This window comes from Aegilops tauschii, chromosome 7 (genome assembly GCF_002575655.3).
Source record: "Aegilops tauschii subsp. strangulata cultivar AL8/78 chromosome 7, Aet v6.0, whole genome shotgun sequence".
NCBI classification, from domain to species: domain Eukaryota; kingdom Viridiplantae; phylum Streptophyta; class Magnoliopsida; order Poales; family Poaceae; genus Aegilops; species Aegilops tauschii.
In genome coordinates this window covers 558,310,750-558,324,813 of record NC_053041.3, presented here as the reverse complement: position 1 = coordinate 558,324,813, position 14,064 = coordinate 558,310,750, and the positions used below count along the sequence as shown (strand labels likewise).

The 14,064-nt window shown below is 44.8% G+C and overlaps 1 protein-coding gene across 2 annotated transcripts; it reads left to right on the top strand.

The window, feature by feature from the left end:
• LOC109785372 (glutathione synthetase, chloroplastic) lies at positions 1-13,839 on the top strand. Of its 2 annotated transcripts, none has more exons than XM_020343971.4 (13): positions 1-497; positions 9,496-9,665; positions 9,750-9,825; positions 10,212-10,342; positions 10,467-10,589; positions 10,668-10,748; positions 10,907-10,987; positions 11,076-11,145; positions 11,450-11,571; positions 11,933-12,072; positions 12,149-12,341; positions 12,417-12,544; positions 13,584-13,839. In XM_020343971.4, exons 1-12 carry the CDS (start codon positions 186-188, stop codon positions 12,538-12,540), a joined length of 1,623 nt encoding a protein of 540 aa, XP_020199560.1. In that variant the 5' UTR covers positions 1-185; the 3' UTR covers positions 12,541-12,544; positions 13,584-13,839. The 2 variants fall into 2 exon arrangements, with proteins under 2 accessions (XP_020199560.1, XP_020199559.2); XM_020343970.4 differs by lacking the exon at positions 1-497 and adding an exon at positions 4,848-5,314.
• Positions 13,840-14,064: the final 225 nt, after the last annotated feature.

Sequence of the window (14,064 nt, the reverse complement as noted above, 5' to 3'; positions counted from 1 at the left end):
TCAGAGCACATGCGTTCTATCTTCAATGCCATGGGCCACGGCCGGGTTCGCTGGATGCACGTTATGAGCTACCTCAACTGCCCCTCCTCACGTCCCATCTCCCCACTCTTTCCTCTCTGAGCTGCTTCCGCTCACTTCACTCCATTGGAGGACCTCCACCGATCAAGCAGGAAACCCAGACAGCCATGGCCGCCCCCAACGCCCTCACCGGCGCTTCGGTGTCCCGCGGCGGCGGTGCGAGCATGAGCGGCTCCGTGACGGCCGTGTGCCCGCGCTCCGTGGTGGCAGCGGCACCAACGTCCAGGACGTCGTCCTTGCGTCCCATGCGGTGCGGCGTTGTCGGGACAGCAGCCCCTGTTGTGGCTACGGCGGAGGGTGACGACCGGAGGCGGTTCGGGCAGCTGGCGGTGCCACAGGGGCTGGTGGATGAGCTCGTGGAGGAGGCGCTCGTTTGGTGCTCGCAGCACGGCCTTGTCGTCGGCGACAAGAACCACCCGGTGACGTGAGCTTACCTTGCTAGCACATTTCCTACTCTACGTTGGAGTTTATCCGTTTGTTTCTTTTTGTGCGCAAAACGAGCAACCACTAAAATTCTGCACATTTGTCTTTGGAGAAACCATTTCGGTACTACTCGCTCCGTTCGGAATTACTTGTCTCGGAAATGATATATCTAGAGTTTTAGACTAAAATACGTCTAGATACATCCATTTCCGCGACAAGTAATTCCGAACGGACGGAGTACAGTACAATACATCATCTGTCACATAGTATAAAATGTTATTACAACCAGGAGTAGACATGAATGCAAATTTTGAACTATAAGGTACCCTTCGCCCAGGTGGGAACTAGGTGCACTCGGGTGTAAGTGCACCCGATATGAAAAAATAATTTATAGTAACTAAAAAAGCAAAAAAAACTGAAAATTTCTTGAAACATACATGAGCAAACATTCTACCCATTTAAAACGTTTCACGGCGAAATACCTTCCAGCATATTGTGGGCGACGGAATAATCAAGTCACTGTTCATTAGGTTTGCACTAGGAAACGTTTTTCTGGCCTGAGGTAAATGAAAGATTATTCCCGTGCTAAACTTTTTACACCAATACAAAAGAAGGTCAATTTTGTTTCAAAAATAGTTTCAGGATTTTTTTACTTCTTCTATAATTAATACACTATTTTTTCCTTAACAGGTGCACCAGCACCCAAGTGCATCAGCGTATTATTCCCCTTTGCCCCTCCTTACTTCAAAAAAAATGAAATAATGTTTTAGAAGTGATGTAAATTGTGAAGCTTCAGTTTATTTAGTTGAACTAAGCAAGGTTGGAGGGCACCCTAAAGCTTCCAGATTTCCATGCATATACACAGAAGTTTACAATCTGTTGAATAGATGGGCTTCGCCTTTTTCTTGACAAACTAGGCTGACAACCCTCTGTGAAGGTAGTAGAGAATAAGAGATTCAGCTTCTGATTATAACTCTGGCGAGCTAAAACTATGGCATACAAATGATGTCTTCTTTCCCCCAAACATATATAAGGTAAACAAATTACTGAACACGTTACCATAGTTCAATTAAAGATTGTTTTTACCACCACAGTAATGTAAAGAACACAATATAGGATTTCATCCTCCTAGTCATCCAACCACTGATTGATTTTCGAGCATCGCTCTCGGTGACCTGCATGAAAACAATTTGTCCAGTGTCGAGGACCCAACATGGTATGATGCGTTGGCCGCTGGATGGATTGTACGTCTGCGTCACTTTTAGATAGACGGTTGCTCCACACATATCCTGGGGCATAAAAAAAAGGCGCACGAGGTGCATGAGGGGGGCTCGTGTCATAGTCACAGCTTTGCCAACTTGTTCACTTGTTAGTTTGTGTGACAGCGAAGTAGCGACAATGACCGGCTAGTGACGGGTCCAGAGCAGCAGAGCAAGAAAGGGAAACCTGTCGATGCCATTGTGTGATTAATATAAAAAATGCCACAATTAAAAATAGGCAAATTTCTCAGTCACAACTTATACTTCAGAAGCATGTGGGTGATAGAGAGTTGACGGAGACAATTTTTTAGATAGACGACGAAATGTAAATTGTTTTGTTCCGGAAAAGAGTGTAAAATGTTTATGTCATGCATGCAGGACCGTCCCATGGGGATGCACCTACCTATTTGTCATTTTGGCTCTGTTTTTTATTATAAAGTACAATAAATCGATTAGCCCCAACCCAGCACTGCTAGTTTGGGGGCCTCATGCCAGCATATGCGCGGAGGAGAGGGTCTCTGTGAGCGCTCAACTAGCGCCCCGTACATTTGAAGGGGATATAGCTTGAACTATTGACTAACTCCTCAAGGCGATCATAATCGTGTCGGTTACCTTTCGTTATCAAAATCCAGAAGCATACAATCTTTTTTTTTTAAGATCTAGCAAATTGCTGGCTTGATTCAGATTTAGCAGAAAGCAGCGGAAGAACAACATGGTGAAGATCCGAAGATCAAAAAGAGAAAGAAAAAAACTGCGGCCCTAATAGCTGCAGGGAGCTACACCCACCACAAACAACATGACTACACAACCGAAGCACCTGTCCTCAGCTAAGCATCACCACCGCGTCTCGAACAACGCCGATCACCTCCGAAGACAGCAGCAGCTCCCACTACAACTTCCCTCGCCAACGCACCATCCACCCAGGAAGCAGGGGGTAGATGGCGGGACTTGGTCGATCCCAGGAAGAGCTTCGTCTTGGACTCATCGATGATGTCGTACATTGCGCCTGGAGCTTCACCTTGAACAGCGGCAAGCACCGGAGGAGCGCCACAAAGAGCTTCCAGGAAGTGTCTCCAAACGTGATGCTCCCAACAGAGGAACGACGTCAAACACGCCGCCATCATGCCGATCCAACACCGGACCTAGGATTTCGCCCGGAGACAAACCACCATCCGAGCACGAGGAAGATGCTGACACACCTCAGGTGACGCCTCCAAGGAGAAAAATGACACCCACAGGCGCCATCGCCACCGGCCTCTGGTCGTGCAGGACTTTCATCCGTATCGCCGCACACCTTCGCTCGTGCCCACAGAAGCTCGTTCATGCAGTCTCGCACCGCTACCGCCGCAGAACCTAGTCGTAGAAGCCACGGAGTCGTGGTCCACCCCGCCCACGGCGAGCCTACAGTGACCCGATCAGTCCCTGCATCCCGCATCTATCACGGCCGGAGCCGCCTGCTCCAGCATCATAGGACTAGCGCGCAGGGCCGGCGCGCGTCAAACCCACCACGGATCTGGCCAGGTTTGACCAGATCCGGCCGCGACACGCCGGAGGGGCGCCGCCCCGCCAGCCCGCGCCGAATCCGAGGCACCTCCACGCGCCCTCGCCTGGCCGCCACCGCGCTAGGCCGCGCCCACCCTGGGCCACGCCCGCGCGCGCCCTCGCCTGGCCGCCACCGGGCCAGGCCGTGCACCACGCCCGCTCGCCCCTGGACGCGCGCCGTCGCCGGCGCCAGATCCGCTCGCCTGGCCGCCTCCGCGGCAGGCCGCGCCACGCCCTCGCCGGCGCCAGATCCGCCCTCACCTGGCCGCCCCCACGCCAGATCCACTCGCCTGCACGCTGTACCTGGCCATGCGCGCCACCACGGGAGCCGGACAATCACTCTGAAGCTGTTGCCACACTTGCTGGCTTTGCAAGTTGAGTTTAACCTGCAGTCAGTCATTTCTTCTTCTTTCCTTTCCAAAAGAAACACGAGCATTGAAAGCTATTAGACATAGCCCATAGTCTGCGAAATTGTTATCATGTGCATCCAATGTCATCATCGCTTATAACCGACGAGGGAGAGCGGGTGTTCGGAAAAGGAGACATTTGACAGAGCAGGAGCACTGTTGTATCTATTAGAGGAGAAAGAAGCGAACGAATAAGTTGACGCCAACGCCCCATATTCACTAGCCTTTGCCTAGGAGGGAAAAAACCCAAACAAGGACGCTAGCCTCCAGCCCTACAACATCCTGCACTACTCACTACGCTGGCAAATGCTATCTTTCTAACTCTCAAATCCTCCGGTATCTTGAAATTAGTTTCCCTAACAGAACTTTGATCATTCTTGAAGTTTCTAGCATTCCAGTAGTTCCAAATCTGTCAGGCATTGTAAGATATGACTCCATCAAACTTTTTTTTTTCGGAAAAACTTTCAATCTATTCATCTTCAATCATGGCAGTACAACGAACACCAGAAATAAAAAGTACATCCAGATCCGTAGACCACCTAACAACGACTACAAGCACCGAAGCGAGCCGAAGGCGCGCCGCCATCATCGCCCCTCCATCGCAACTTCTTCCCATCATTACCGTCTACCACCAAGATATGAGAGTAATCGGGTGGTTGGTCGATGTTCGGGTAATAATCCGAAATCTAGACGAGACCACCGTCAATTGCCGGGCGAGGCACCACAACAACGGAAGGCAAGAGACACACATTTGTTTTGTTTTTTGAAACAGAGGATAACCCCGGCCTCTGCATCAAAAGATGCACACGGTCATAAGAGCCACATATTTGTTTGGATTCGACAAAATATCAACACCACTTTAAGAGTTACTGACATGACACATGAGGTCAGGGTCAGCAAGGTGAAACGAAACGTCTATTCCACCGCCGAACGAGCACATACCACCGGAATCGAGCGGACCCGCATGCCAGCAAGCCACGCCAATTGGAGGGGATGATGTGGACTGACAAGAGAATCGGTGTGTGGCAATCCGCGGGCGACATTGTCAATTGTCATCACGCGTGGCAAATGAGCACTGAAGTTGACTCCCTGCTTGTCCCTACGTTACGTGCACCCACGTCTCATTTTCTATCAGAACACATGCCTTCCATGTGTACCTCATATATGTGCCCCTTCTCCCATCTCATCTGCCCCCACTTTCTTCTATATATGACCTGCTTCCGCTCGCTCCTCACTCCAGTGGAAGTGTGGAACCCCACCAATCAAGCAAGAAACCCCCACGACCACCGGCGATCGACCATGGCGGCCGCCAACGCATTTACCAGCGCTTCCATGTCCTGCGCTCCGAGCCTGAGCGGCTCTGTCAATGTGATCGCCGTGTGCCCACGCTCCGTGGCTGCCGCGAGGACGTTGTCTTCGTCGTGCTTGCGCCCTGTGCGGTGCGCCGCCGTTGGGACAGCAGCGCCCGTGGCGGCAACGGCGGAGGGTGACGAGAGGCGGTTCGAGCAGCTGGCGGTGCCGCCGGAGCTGGTGGATGAGCTCGTGGAGGAGGCGCTCGTGTGGTGCTCGCAGCACGGCCTCGTCGTCGGCGACAAGAACCACCCGGTGACGTGACCTTCCTAGCCCATTTCTTTCGTTGGAGTTTGCCCGTTGCTACGAGTGCAGAGCACAAGCTGCACAGTTTGCCCGTTGCTGTTTGCGGAAGCATACAATAATTGTGAAACGGCAATCATTTTATTTTGCATATTTGACCGGCTGGCTTAGTTTTGATCACTGAAAAAAATAGCGCGATATAGCGTGTTAAGAATTGATTCGCTAAATATATCGGTATACAACGTCTCGCTAATAGCACGCTATAGCGCGATATAGCATGCTGAGTCGCTAATAGCATATTTTAAGATCGGCGCTATTTTGCTATAGCACGCTATTTTTTCGTTTCGATGGAAGCTGGAGAAACCATTTATGCGTTTCATAGAAGTTTGGAATAATAATAAAAAATTGAAGCGGAGGCATAATATTTGCCTCGTTCATTAAATAAGTAGTTTAGAGGTGAAGTTTGAAATAATTAAGTAGTAAGAGCATCTACAGCCAGACTCCTCAAATTGATCGATCGGGTGCGGGGACAATTGACCGGACAGGAGGAAGAAGCAAAAAATAGCAAAAAATTGACTCAACCGGACCCCTCATATCATCTCTATACGCCCGGGCTATCCGCGAACCCTCATATCCGTCTCAAATATGGGGAGGATATGAGGGCTCGCGGACGCGCCCGGGCGCGCCCGGTTAGTCCGCCATGTAGGATGCGTCCCCACCCCAGACCACGTTTTCTTTTTCTTTATTCATTCTTTTCTTCTCTTTTCATCTTCACCAATCACATGCAACTGACCTGACACATGAGAAAGAAAATGAGGAGTGTAGCTGCACGGACGGAAAAATAAGGGCTCAAAACAGACACACCAGTTAACTGACAGGGCGCGTCCGCGGGCGTTTGAGGGGCTGAATTAGAGATACGTGGCTGAAGATGCTCTACCGCTCTTATATTTCTTTATAGAGAAAGTATGGTCTGTTGTATGGATGGGCTTCTTCCCTTTTTTAAGAAACTAGGCTGACACACCTCTGGGGAGAAAGTGGAGAACATCTACTGATTCTCCCTGCGAAAAAGTATGAAAGAGAACTAGAGATTCAGGTTCTAATTAACTCCGACAAGCTGAAATTATGTCACGCGAACAATACTTTTTCCAAACATAAGGTAAAGAAATTGTTTTTAGACCCGGGCGAAAACAACTTGCCCAATATAGGAATATTGCCGTCCGTGTCAATTTTTTAGATAGACGAATTCTGGTCCATATATGTATCTTAGGCAAAAGAGGAACGGACGGCCTCTAAAAACATCATCACCCTAAAATGTGTACTTTATTAAAAAAAAGGCGCACGAGGTGCACGAGCAGCACCAACTTGTTGGCCGTAATAACTAACAACGACATAACGACGGTGACTGCTGGTGACAGCAACAAAAGAGGAATATTTGGCCCTGCATTTTGGGACTAAACTAATGCCACACACTAAAAATAGGCAAAGAGAGGATTGATTTATGTGCGTCCTCAATCATCCTTTACTACTGTAGAAGCATATGGGTGATAGAGAGTAGATGTAGGGACCATTTCTCGTTCGGCCATGCAAATTGTCAATTCACCTTAATGAACTGGCCTGGCTAGTGTTGTTCATCTTTGGATGTAAAAAAATTGATCTAGAAATGAGTGTAAAATGGTTATGCCATGGACTGTTTCATGGGGTTTGGCTTCGTTTTACTACAACACATCAATCATTATAGCTTTGCCAAATGCCTCAGTGTCCCTTAGGCTAGTCCACAGTGGGGAGTAACTTAGACTAGTAACATGCATATGTTACTAGTCTATGTTACTACCTCTACAATAGGGAGTAACATATGTGTGATATTATGCAAAAGTTCATTTATTAGGTTATAGACTCATCTTGCCTTGGTATGTGTGATGTTACTCATAGTACTAGTAACTAGCTATGTTACTACATGCCTCTCTTTCTTCATTAATTGCTTGCCACATCATCTATTTTATCTAGATATGTGTGATGTTACCACCTATGTTACTCCCACTGTGGATAGTCTCATAGTGGGAGTAACTTAGGTAGTAACATAGCGCACTCCAAGAAAATTTTGCTTATGTGACGTGTGGTTAATGAGGAGAGATGTGTTTAGAGTAACATAATATGTTACTGTAACATAGCGCTTCCCGAGAAAGGATAAGTCTACAAGCTAATAAATAAAGACATCTATGACACTGCTACTATGTTACTTTGCACTATAAAGATAGTAACTTAGACTAGTGTCATATGCACGACACTAGTATAAGTTACTCTCGGAGGAGGAGGAGCCCCCTGGAGGTGGCATCAGTTATAGTGTTAGCTAGCTTTTTTCCGTTCAAATACCTCAGGTTTCCTCTGGCGTTCAGGAAAGCTCTCGAGTTTGGCGCTCCAACCCTTGGTCGATGGGATTGCGAATCGCCTCCCAACTTTGAGGGCATTTATGATGGCAAATGTAGGACATCTCACGTTTGTTAAGTGCCACCATCCATGTGCACCAGTTGATGGTCCTAGGCATGAATAAGAAGACCCGGAAGCGTATTAACAAAATGGTATCAGGGTGCACCAAGAAGCAATAGGCTGTCGTTGGGGCCTTGACCGACCTTCGTTCAATCTCAGTCACTAGAGGGTCCTTGCCTTGGCCTTATGGCAATACTTCCAGGTATGGAGGATGGTATGCAGTGTGCGTCTTACCATCGAACTGGACGTCCTTATTTGATGTTGGACTGCTAAGAGCTGTTACGACGCTCTCTTTCATGGGGAAGTAGATTTTTCCTAACCAGTTACCCGCATAACATGTATCCTGGCCCTCCATCTAGGGTCATGTCCAATCAACCTGCCCCACCACGTTGTCAGCTATGCAGTGTACTCCCTCGCCATATTCACATGCATGTTGTGGCTCTTTAAACAAAATAACAGAATAACCAAATATGTCACCATTACTTTTAAATAAATTACGCAAATTAAATTGTGTGTGGCTCAAAAAAGTTCCATAAACATTTCATCAAAGTTTGGCCAAGCTGTAGATAAGGTTCTTTGTTTCCAGATACATTTTCTAGCAAAGTTCTTTCATATTTCTAACAAAGTGCAGACCCACTATTTAGAAAGTTCTTCAGCCTTGATTCTGTTTATTTGGCACTTTAGAATAAAAATGAAAAGTTCTTCACCGTTTAAAGCAAAAGTTTTTTTTAAAAGAAGTGTTTCAAATGTATCCAAGACTGTACTTGTTTTAAAGGGCTTGGCGTCACGAGTTCAAATATGTAAAAAAAAATCAAAAATGACTTTTTGGTTCTAAAGATATGTACAATCTAAATTGTCAAAAGAAAATGAAAACCATGGGAGTTAGAGGAGAGAGGGAAGCTAATGTAGGCCATGCATGTGTGAGTACTTGCGCAGGAAGAGAAGAGAGAGAGTATCCGCGCACATGCAAGGGCGTGCATCCACATGGACCAGCAACGTCAGCGATTCAGGTTGTGCACCTAGCTGGTTAGGATTCGCCATATTTGCTTTCATGGAGTGTCCGGTTCGAGCTCATGGAAAGCTCAACTAGAAGACTTGGGTTCTCTCTCAGGTCAAGTTCTCCATGTGGGGCAGGTTTACCAAGATGGTTGTTGGACCGTCGAGCAATTGGCACGCCGTTGGTCACCAGTATGCACCTAGGTGCATACTCTACAATCAGTCGAAGGAGATAATGGATCATCTCATCGGATGCTCATTTTCACGCACTATGTAGCACAAGGTGCTCCCATGGATCCGTCCGATGGTACCCCCTCCCCAGCGCTACGGGGAACGGTTTCGTGAACTGGGAGCAACAAAGTTATTATTTTGTCCCCACCTCGATCCGCAAAGGCATATCCTCGATCAGAATGTTATTGGCTTAGTGCATCCGAAAGCATCGGAACATGCTCATCTTCGACATTGCTCAACCCAGCTTAGCTCGCCTACTTGGCACATTTAAGACCGAAATCAGGAAATAGGTGGCGGCAGTGTTGCTTCCGGTGATGGCCGTGTGACTGTGTCTACCAATTAGAGGCATCGTGTCATACTCTTTGGGTGTTTCTCTTTTTAGAGTTTTACAAACTCATATTTCTATCAATGCACCGAGACGCAAAGTTTTTGCACTTTCTTAAACAAAACATTTTGACTTAATTTTTCATGGGTGCATGCAGAGATCAGGAAAAGCGCCTGGTGTTGGTCTACTCCATGCCCCATTTGCTCTCTTGCCAATGTCGTTTCCGAAGGTTTACTGGGAGCAGGCACTCGAGCTAGCTCCACTTTTCAATGAGCTCGTTCATCGTGTCAGCCTGGATGGGGACTTCTTGCAGCAGACTTTGGCAAGGTTATTTTCTCATGGAACTGAACATCAAGAGAGTATAGTTATTGGATTCAAATAATTTTGTGAAAGCCAATGTTCCTCTTCCAGGACAAAAGAAGTGGATCCATTCACTAGGAGGCTTCTAGATATTCACTCAAAGATGATGGAACTAAACAAGAAAGAGGTAAGTGTGCAGCTAATTTAAGGTTCGTTTAAACCAGTACAATATACTTTCTTGATTTCACTTTACTTCACATATATGCTTTATTTGGAGTCTTTTTTGAAGTTTGACCAAGTTTTATAGTAAAAAATATCAAAATTTACAAATACTGAATCACATATCATTAGATCCATCATGAAATATATAATTATATAATATTTTTGGGTATTGTAGATGTTAATTTTTTTAACATAAATTTGGTCAACTTTTTAAAAAATAACTTAAGAAAAAAGTGATATGCAAAGTAAATTGGAACGAATGGGGTACGAGGTTACTACATGCTAAACCCATCCACGATGATACCCTTGGCTTAACTCAAGTAATGAGGTGAGTTTGGATACATCTTTCAGGACATTCAACTGGGTCTGACCAGGTCGGACTACATGATAGATGGGGCAACTGACAAGCTTCTTCAAGTAGAGCTCAACACGATCTCTACATCCTCCAATGGTCTCGCTTGCGGCGTATCTGAGCTTCACAGGTCTGAAGATCATACAATAGTTTAACTAGTGTATCTGCACAATTCTCACAGACGTTGCACAACTATATTTGAGTGCTTCTGCTGAATGATTTGATGACAAGAACGATCTGAATGCAACGCGCAGAAATCTAATCAGACACCATCAGAGGGAGCTTGGTTTGGATCCAACCAGTGTTGTTGGAAACACTGCGATAGCCCAGCACGCTGAAGCATTAGCCACTGCATGGGCCGAGTACAACAACCAAAGGTTAGGTGTTTAATTTGATGCAGACATGTACTTTCTTAAGACTTTTGTTCTAACTAACAAAAAGCTTTCCTTGTTTAGCGCGGTAGTGCTGGTGGTTGTTCAAGCAGAAGAAAGGTACATGTATGACCAGTATTGGATCACGGTCGCGCTGAGAGAAATATATCCTCCGGTCTATGCTAATGCCATGTTGTAGCTTGATACTAGCTAGATGCTGCCAATACAAAATGCAGAGGAATCTCATTCAATTTCAAAATGTGTCGTAGCGTGCAATTATTGAAAAAATGTACAATGTTTTTTTCCTTAACTTCTGTTTTTACGTATGGGGTGACGACTATTCGCAAGACAATGGCAGAAATAGAAGCGGAGGGGGATCTTCGTCCTGATGGGACACTCGTGATGTAAGGTTCCTCTCTACAAGAATGTTACTTGCAATGTCGTCATGCGTGATTTGAGGAACTTTGAATTTTTGTTTGTTTTGTCATTCAGAAATGGACGCCCAGTTGCAATAGTTTACTTCAGGGCAGGGTACTCACCGGCTGATTACCCATCAGAAGCCGTATGTATTCCTTTTACTATGATTAAACTTGATATACTTCTGTTAATCTTTAGATGTGTTGAATGATTCCTTCTTTTGATGGGATATAAACATTGAAAATAGATGTGCAACCACAAATATGGGACTTAAGCATTGATTTTTTTTCTAGTACTCTCTCGGTCCCAAAATAAGTGATGTTATTTTAGTACAACTTTGTACTAAACCAACGACACTTACTTTGGGACGAGGGGAGTACTATTTACCATAGTTCAACAGAACAACTGAAGTAGCTGCTATTCACACAACTGCCACATTTTTTCTTAAGGAATGGAGAGCAAGACTCTTGATCGAGCGTTCTTCTGCTATTAAGTGCCCGTCAATAGCACACCATCTTGTCGGTACAAAGAAGATTCAACAAGAACTGGCGAAGGAAAATGTGCTTGAAAGGTAATCCCATTTCATTATTATTGCATACTGATACATGACTCGCTAAAAGTTTATGGTAAACCTCATAGTAAAACAGTAACTATGGATCAGGTTTACTGTAATAATAAATATATTGTGAAATGTAATAATATGACGAAAAAAATACTAAATGTAGTTATATGATTTGTTTGTAAACAGTTTCCACAGAATTAAGTCCGTTCATGGCCAAACTTTGGAAGTTCAGATAATTTGACTACATAAATAATTAGAAGTCAAGTAAAAAAGGGCATAAAACAAAAATATCTAATGATACTCACTATTTATGTTTATCAATGGCTCCTTCTGCACACGATTGCTATTCTGACCCTGCATTACGTACCAGGTTTCTTGACAACCAATCCGACATAGAAAATGTACGAAAATGCTTCGCAGGATTGTGGAGTTTGGAGAATGACATTATAGTAAATTCCGCTATTGAATCGCCGGAGTTGTTTGTTCTCAAACCACAGAGGGAGGGTGGAGGTATTACCTCAGTCTCACCATGCAGCCAAAATGTTGGACACTATTGACCGATGAGTAACCCTGATATTCCGTTCAGGGAACAACATTTACGGGGATAATCTACGTGAAACATTGATTCGCCTTCGGAAGGATGGAAGCAATGAAACTGCAGCATACATCTTAATGCAAAGGATATTCCCACCAGCATCTCCCAGCTATCTTGTCCGCGAGGGAACTTTTGTTAGGGATAATGTTGTTTCTGAGTTTGGAATATTTGGAGCCTACCTTAGGTAATACATTATCAGCTATTGTAATATTTGACATATATTTAACACTTGCTAAAATTGTTTATTTCATGGATATAGGAACAACGACAAGGTCATTATAAATGATCAGTGCGGTTATTTGTTGAGGACCAAAGCAGCTTCACTAAATGAAGGTGGGGTGGTTGCTGGATATGCGTTTTTGAATAGCATATTTCTGACATGACAAGGTAAATAAATTCCATACTTCTGTTCATTTATCATATATGAAAACATGTCGAATATAGGTAGTTTGAACAAGTCCAGAGGAATTTAGAAAAGGTAGAGCCTACCCATTTATTGTTTCCACATCTGTAACCTCCAGAATAAGGAGTGGGATGGTATAGAGGACATGTTTAAGAAAATATCCCAGTCAATTTCGACAGCGAAAGGATGTCGATGTTCACGTTGTCATTCTCCAAGGTACCTAAGGAAAGGTCACAAAGCACTAGAATATTACAAAACCAGATTCTTCTGTTAATCTGACAATCATAAGCTAGCGCAAATAACAGCTAACTATTTAAACACTACTTTCCGACCTAAAGACAAGGGTGGTCTCGGGGTGGAGGTTTTGAAGATAAAAATAAATAAATGTTGCTCCACAAATGTTTTTTCAAACTGTTAAATGATGGGTATGGGCATATATATAGTAAGAGCTGTTGCGAATTAAATAACTAATTCCAAAACGTTGTTACAAGTGATAGTGAAACCTACAAATTCTCCATTCTGGAAAGGTCTCGTGCGAGTCAAAGTGGAATTCTTTCAAAGGGTTCCTTCCAAGTTGGTAATGGTAACAATGATAGGTTTGGCAAGGATGGCTCAGAGATACGCCTCTTAGTATATGTATGCTGATTTGACAAACGACAATATTTTATTAGGAAATTTTTTATCTAGAAGGTAAAAGTCCCCCTTAAGATCAAGATTTTGGATTGGTATATATTTGTACAAGCATGTTGGCTAAGGATAACTTAGCAAAATATAACTGGAATTGTAGTAAAAAGTGATGTTTTCATGATGAGACTGAAACAATCGAGCACTTCTTCCTATTGTGCCCATTCACACGCTTGTTATGGTAGAGGGTCCATGTCCTGTTTAATATTCCACTGCCTACTAGTATCTCTAATATGTTCGGAAATTAGTCGTGTGGGGTGGATGAGAAACTTAAGGCTCAAATCCAGGTGAGAATATTAGCCTTATGTTTAACAATGACAAAGCTTCCATTTTTTGCAGGTTATCCACGGAGCTACGCACCGAATCTGTATGTAGTCCTTACATCAGCATGTGGAAGCTCGGGGCTTCTAGACTTTGGATACAAGCATTTGGAGATGACCGTACATGCTTTATTCAACAAGTTTATATGGTAGCATAGAAATAGGTTTAGTAATGCATGAGTGTCTTATGTACAAATGTATTGTCCGTGGTTGTGTCCTTTTTATCTATTTATGTAATGTCCTGAAAATTGTATAATAAATGGCTGTGTGCATCACACTGGTAGCGAATAGGCCTTTAGTCCCGGTTCGCAAAGGCCATTAATCCCGGCTGTGCAACCGGGACTAAATATGCGCGACTAAAGGCCCCCCCCTTTAGTCGCGCCTCTTACGAACCGCGACTAAAGGCCCGTCCACGTGGGCGCCAGGAGTCCGTCGGGGCGGAGGACCTTTAGTCCCGGTTCTCGTGGCTAACCGGGACTAAAGGCCTCCTCCGCAGGTTT

Coding starts and splice junctions, on each gene's coding strand:
- LOC109785372 (XM_020343970.4), top strand. CDS start 4,850: ATGCCTTCCATGTGTACCTCATATATGTGCCCCTTCTCCCATCTCATC. Junction 10,590..10,667: donor GCCGAGTACAACAACCAAAG/GTTAGGTGTTTA, acceptor TTCCTTGTTTAG/CGCGGTAGTGCTGGTGGTTG. Junction 10,749..10,906: donor ACGGTCGCGCTGAGAGAAAT/ATATCCTCCGGT, acceptor TTCTGTTTTTAC/GTATGGGGTGACGACTATTC.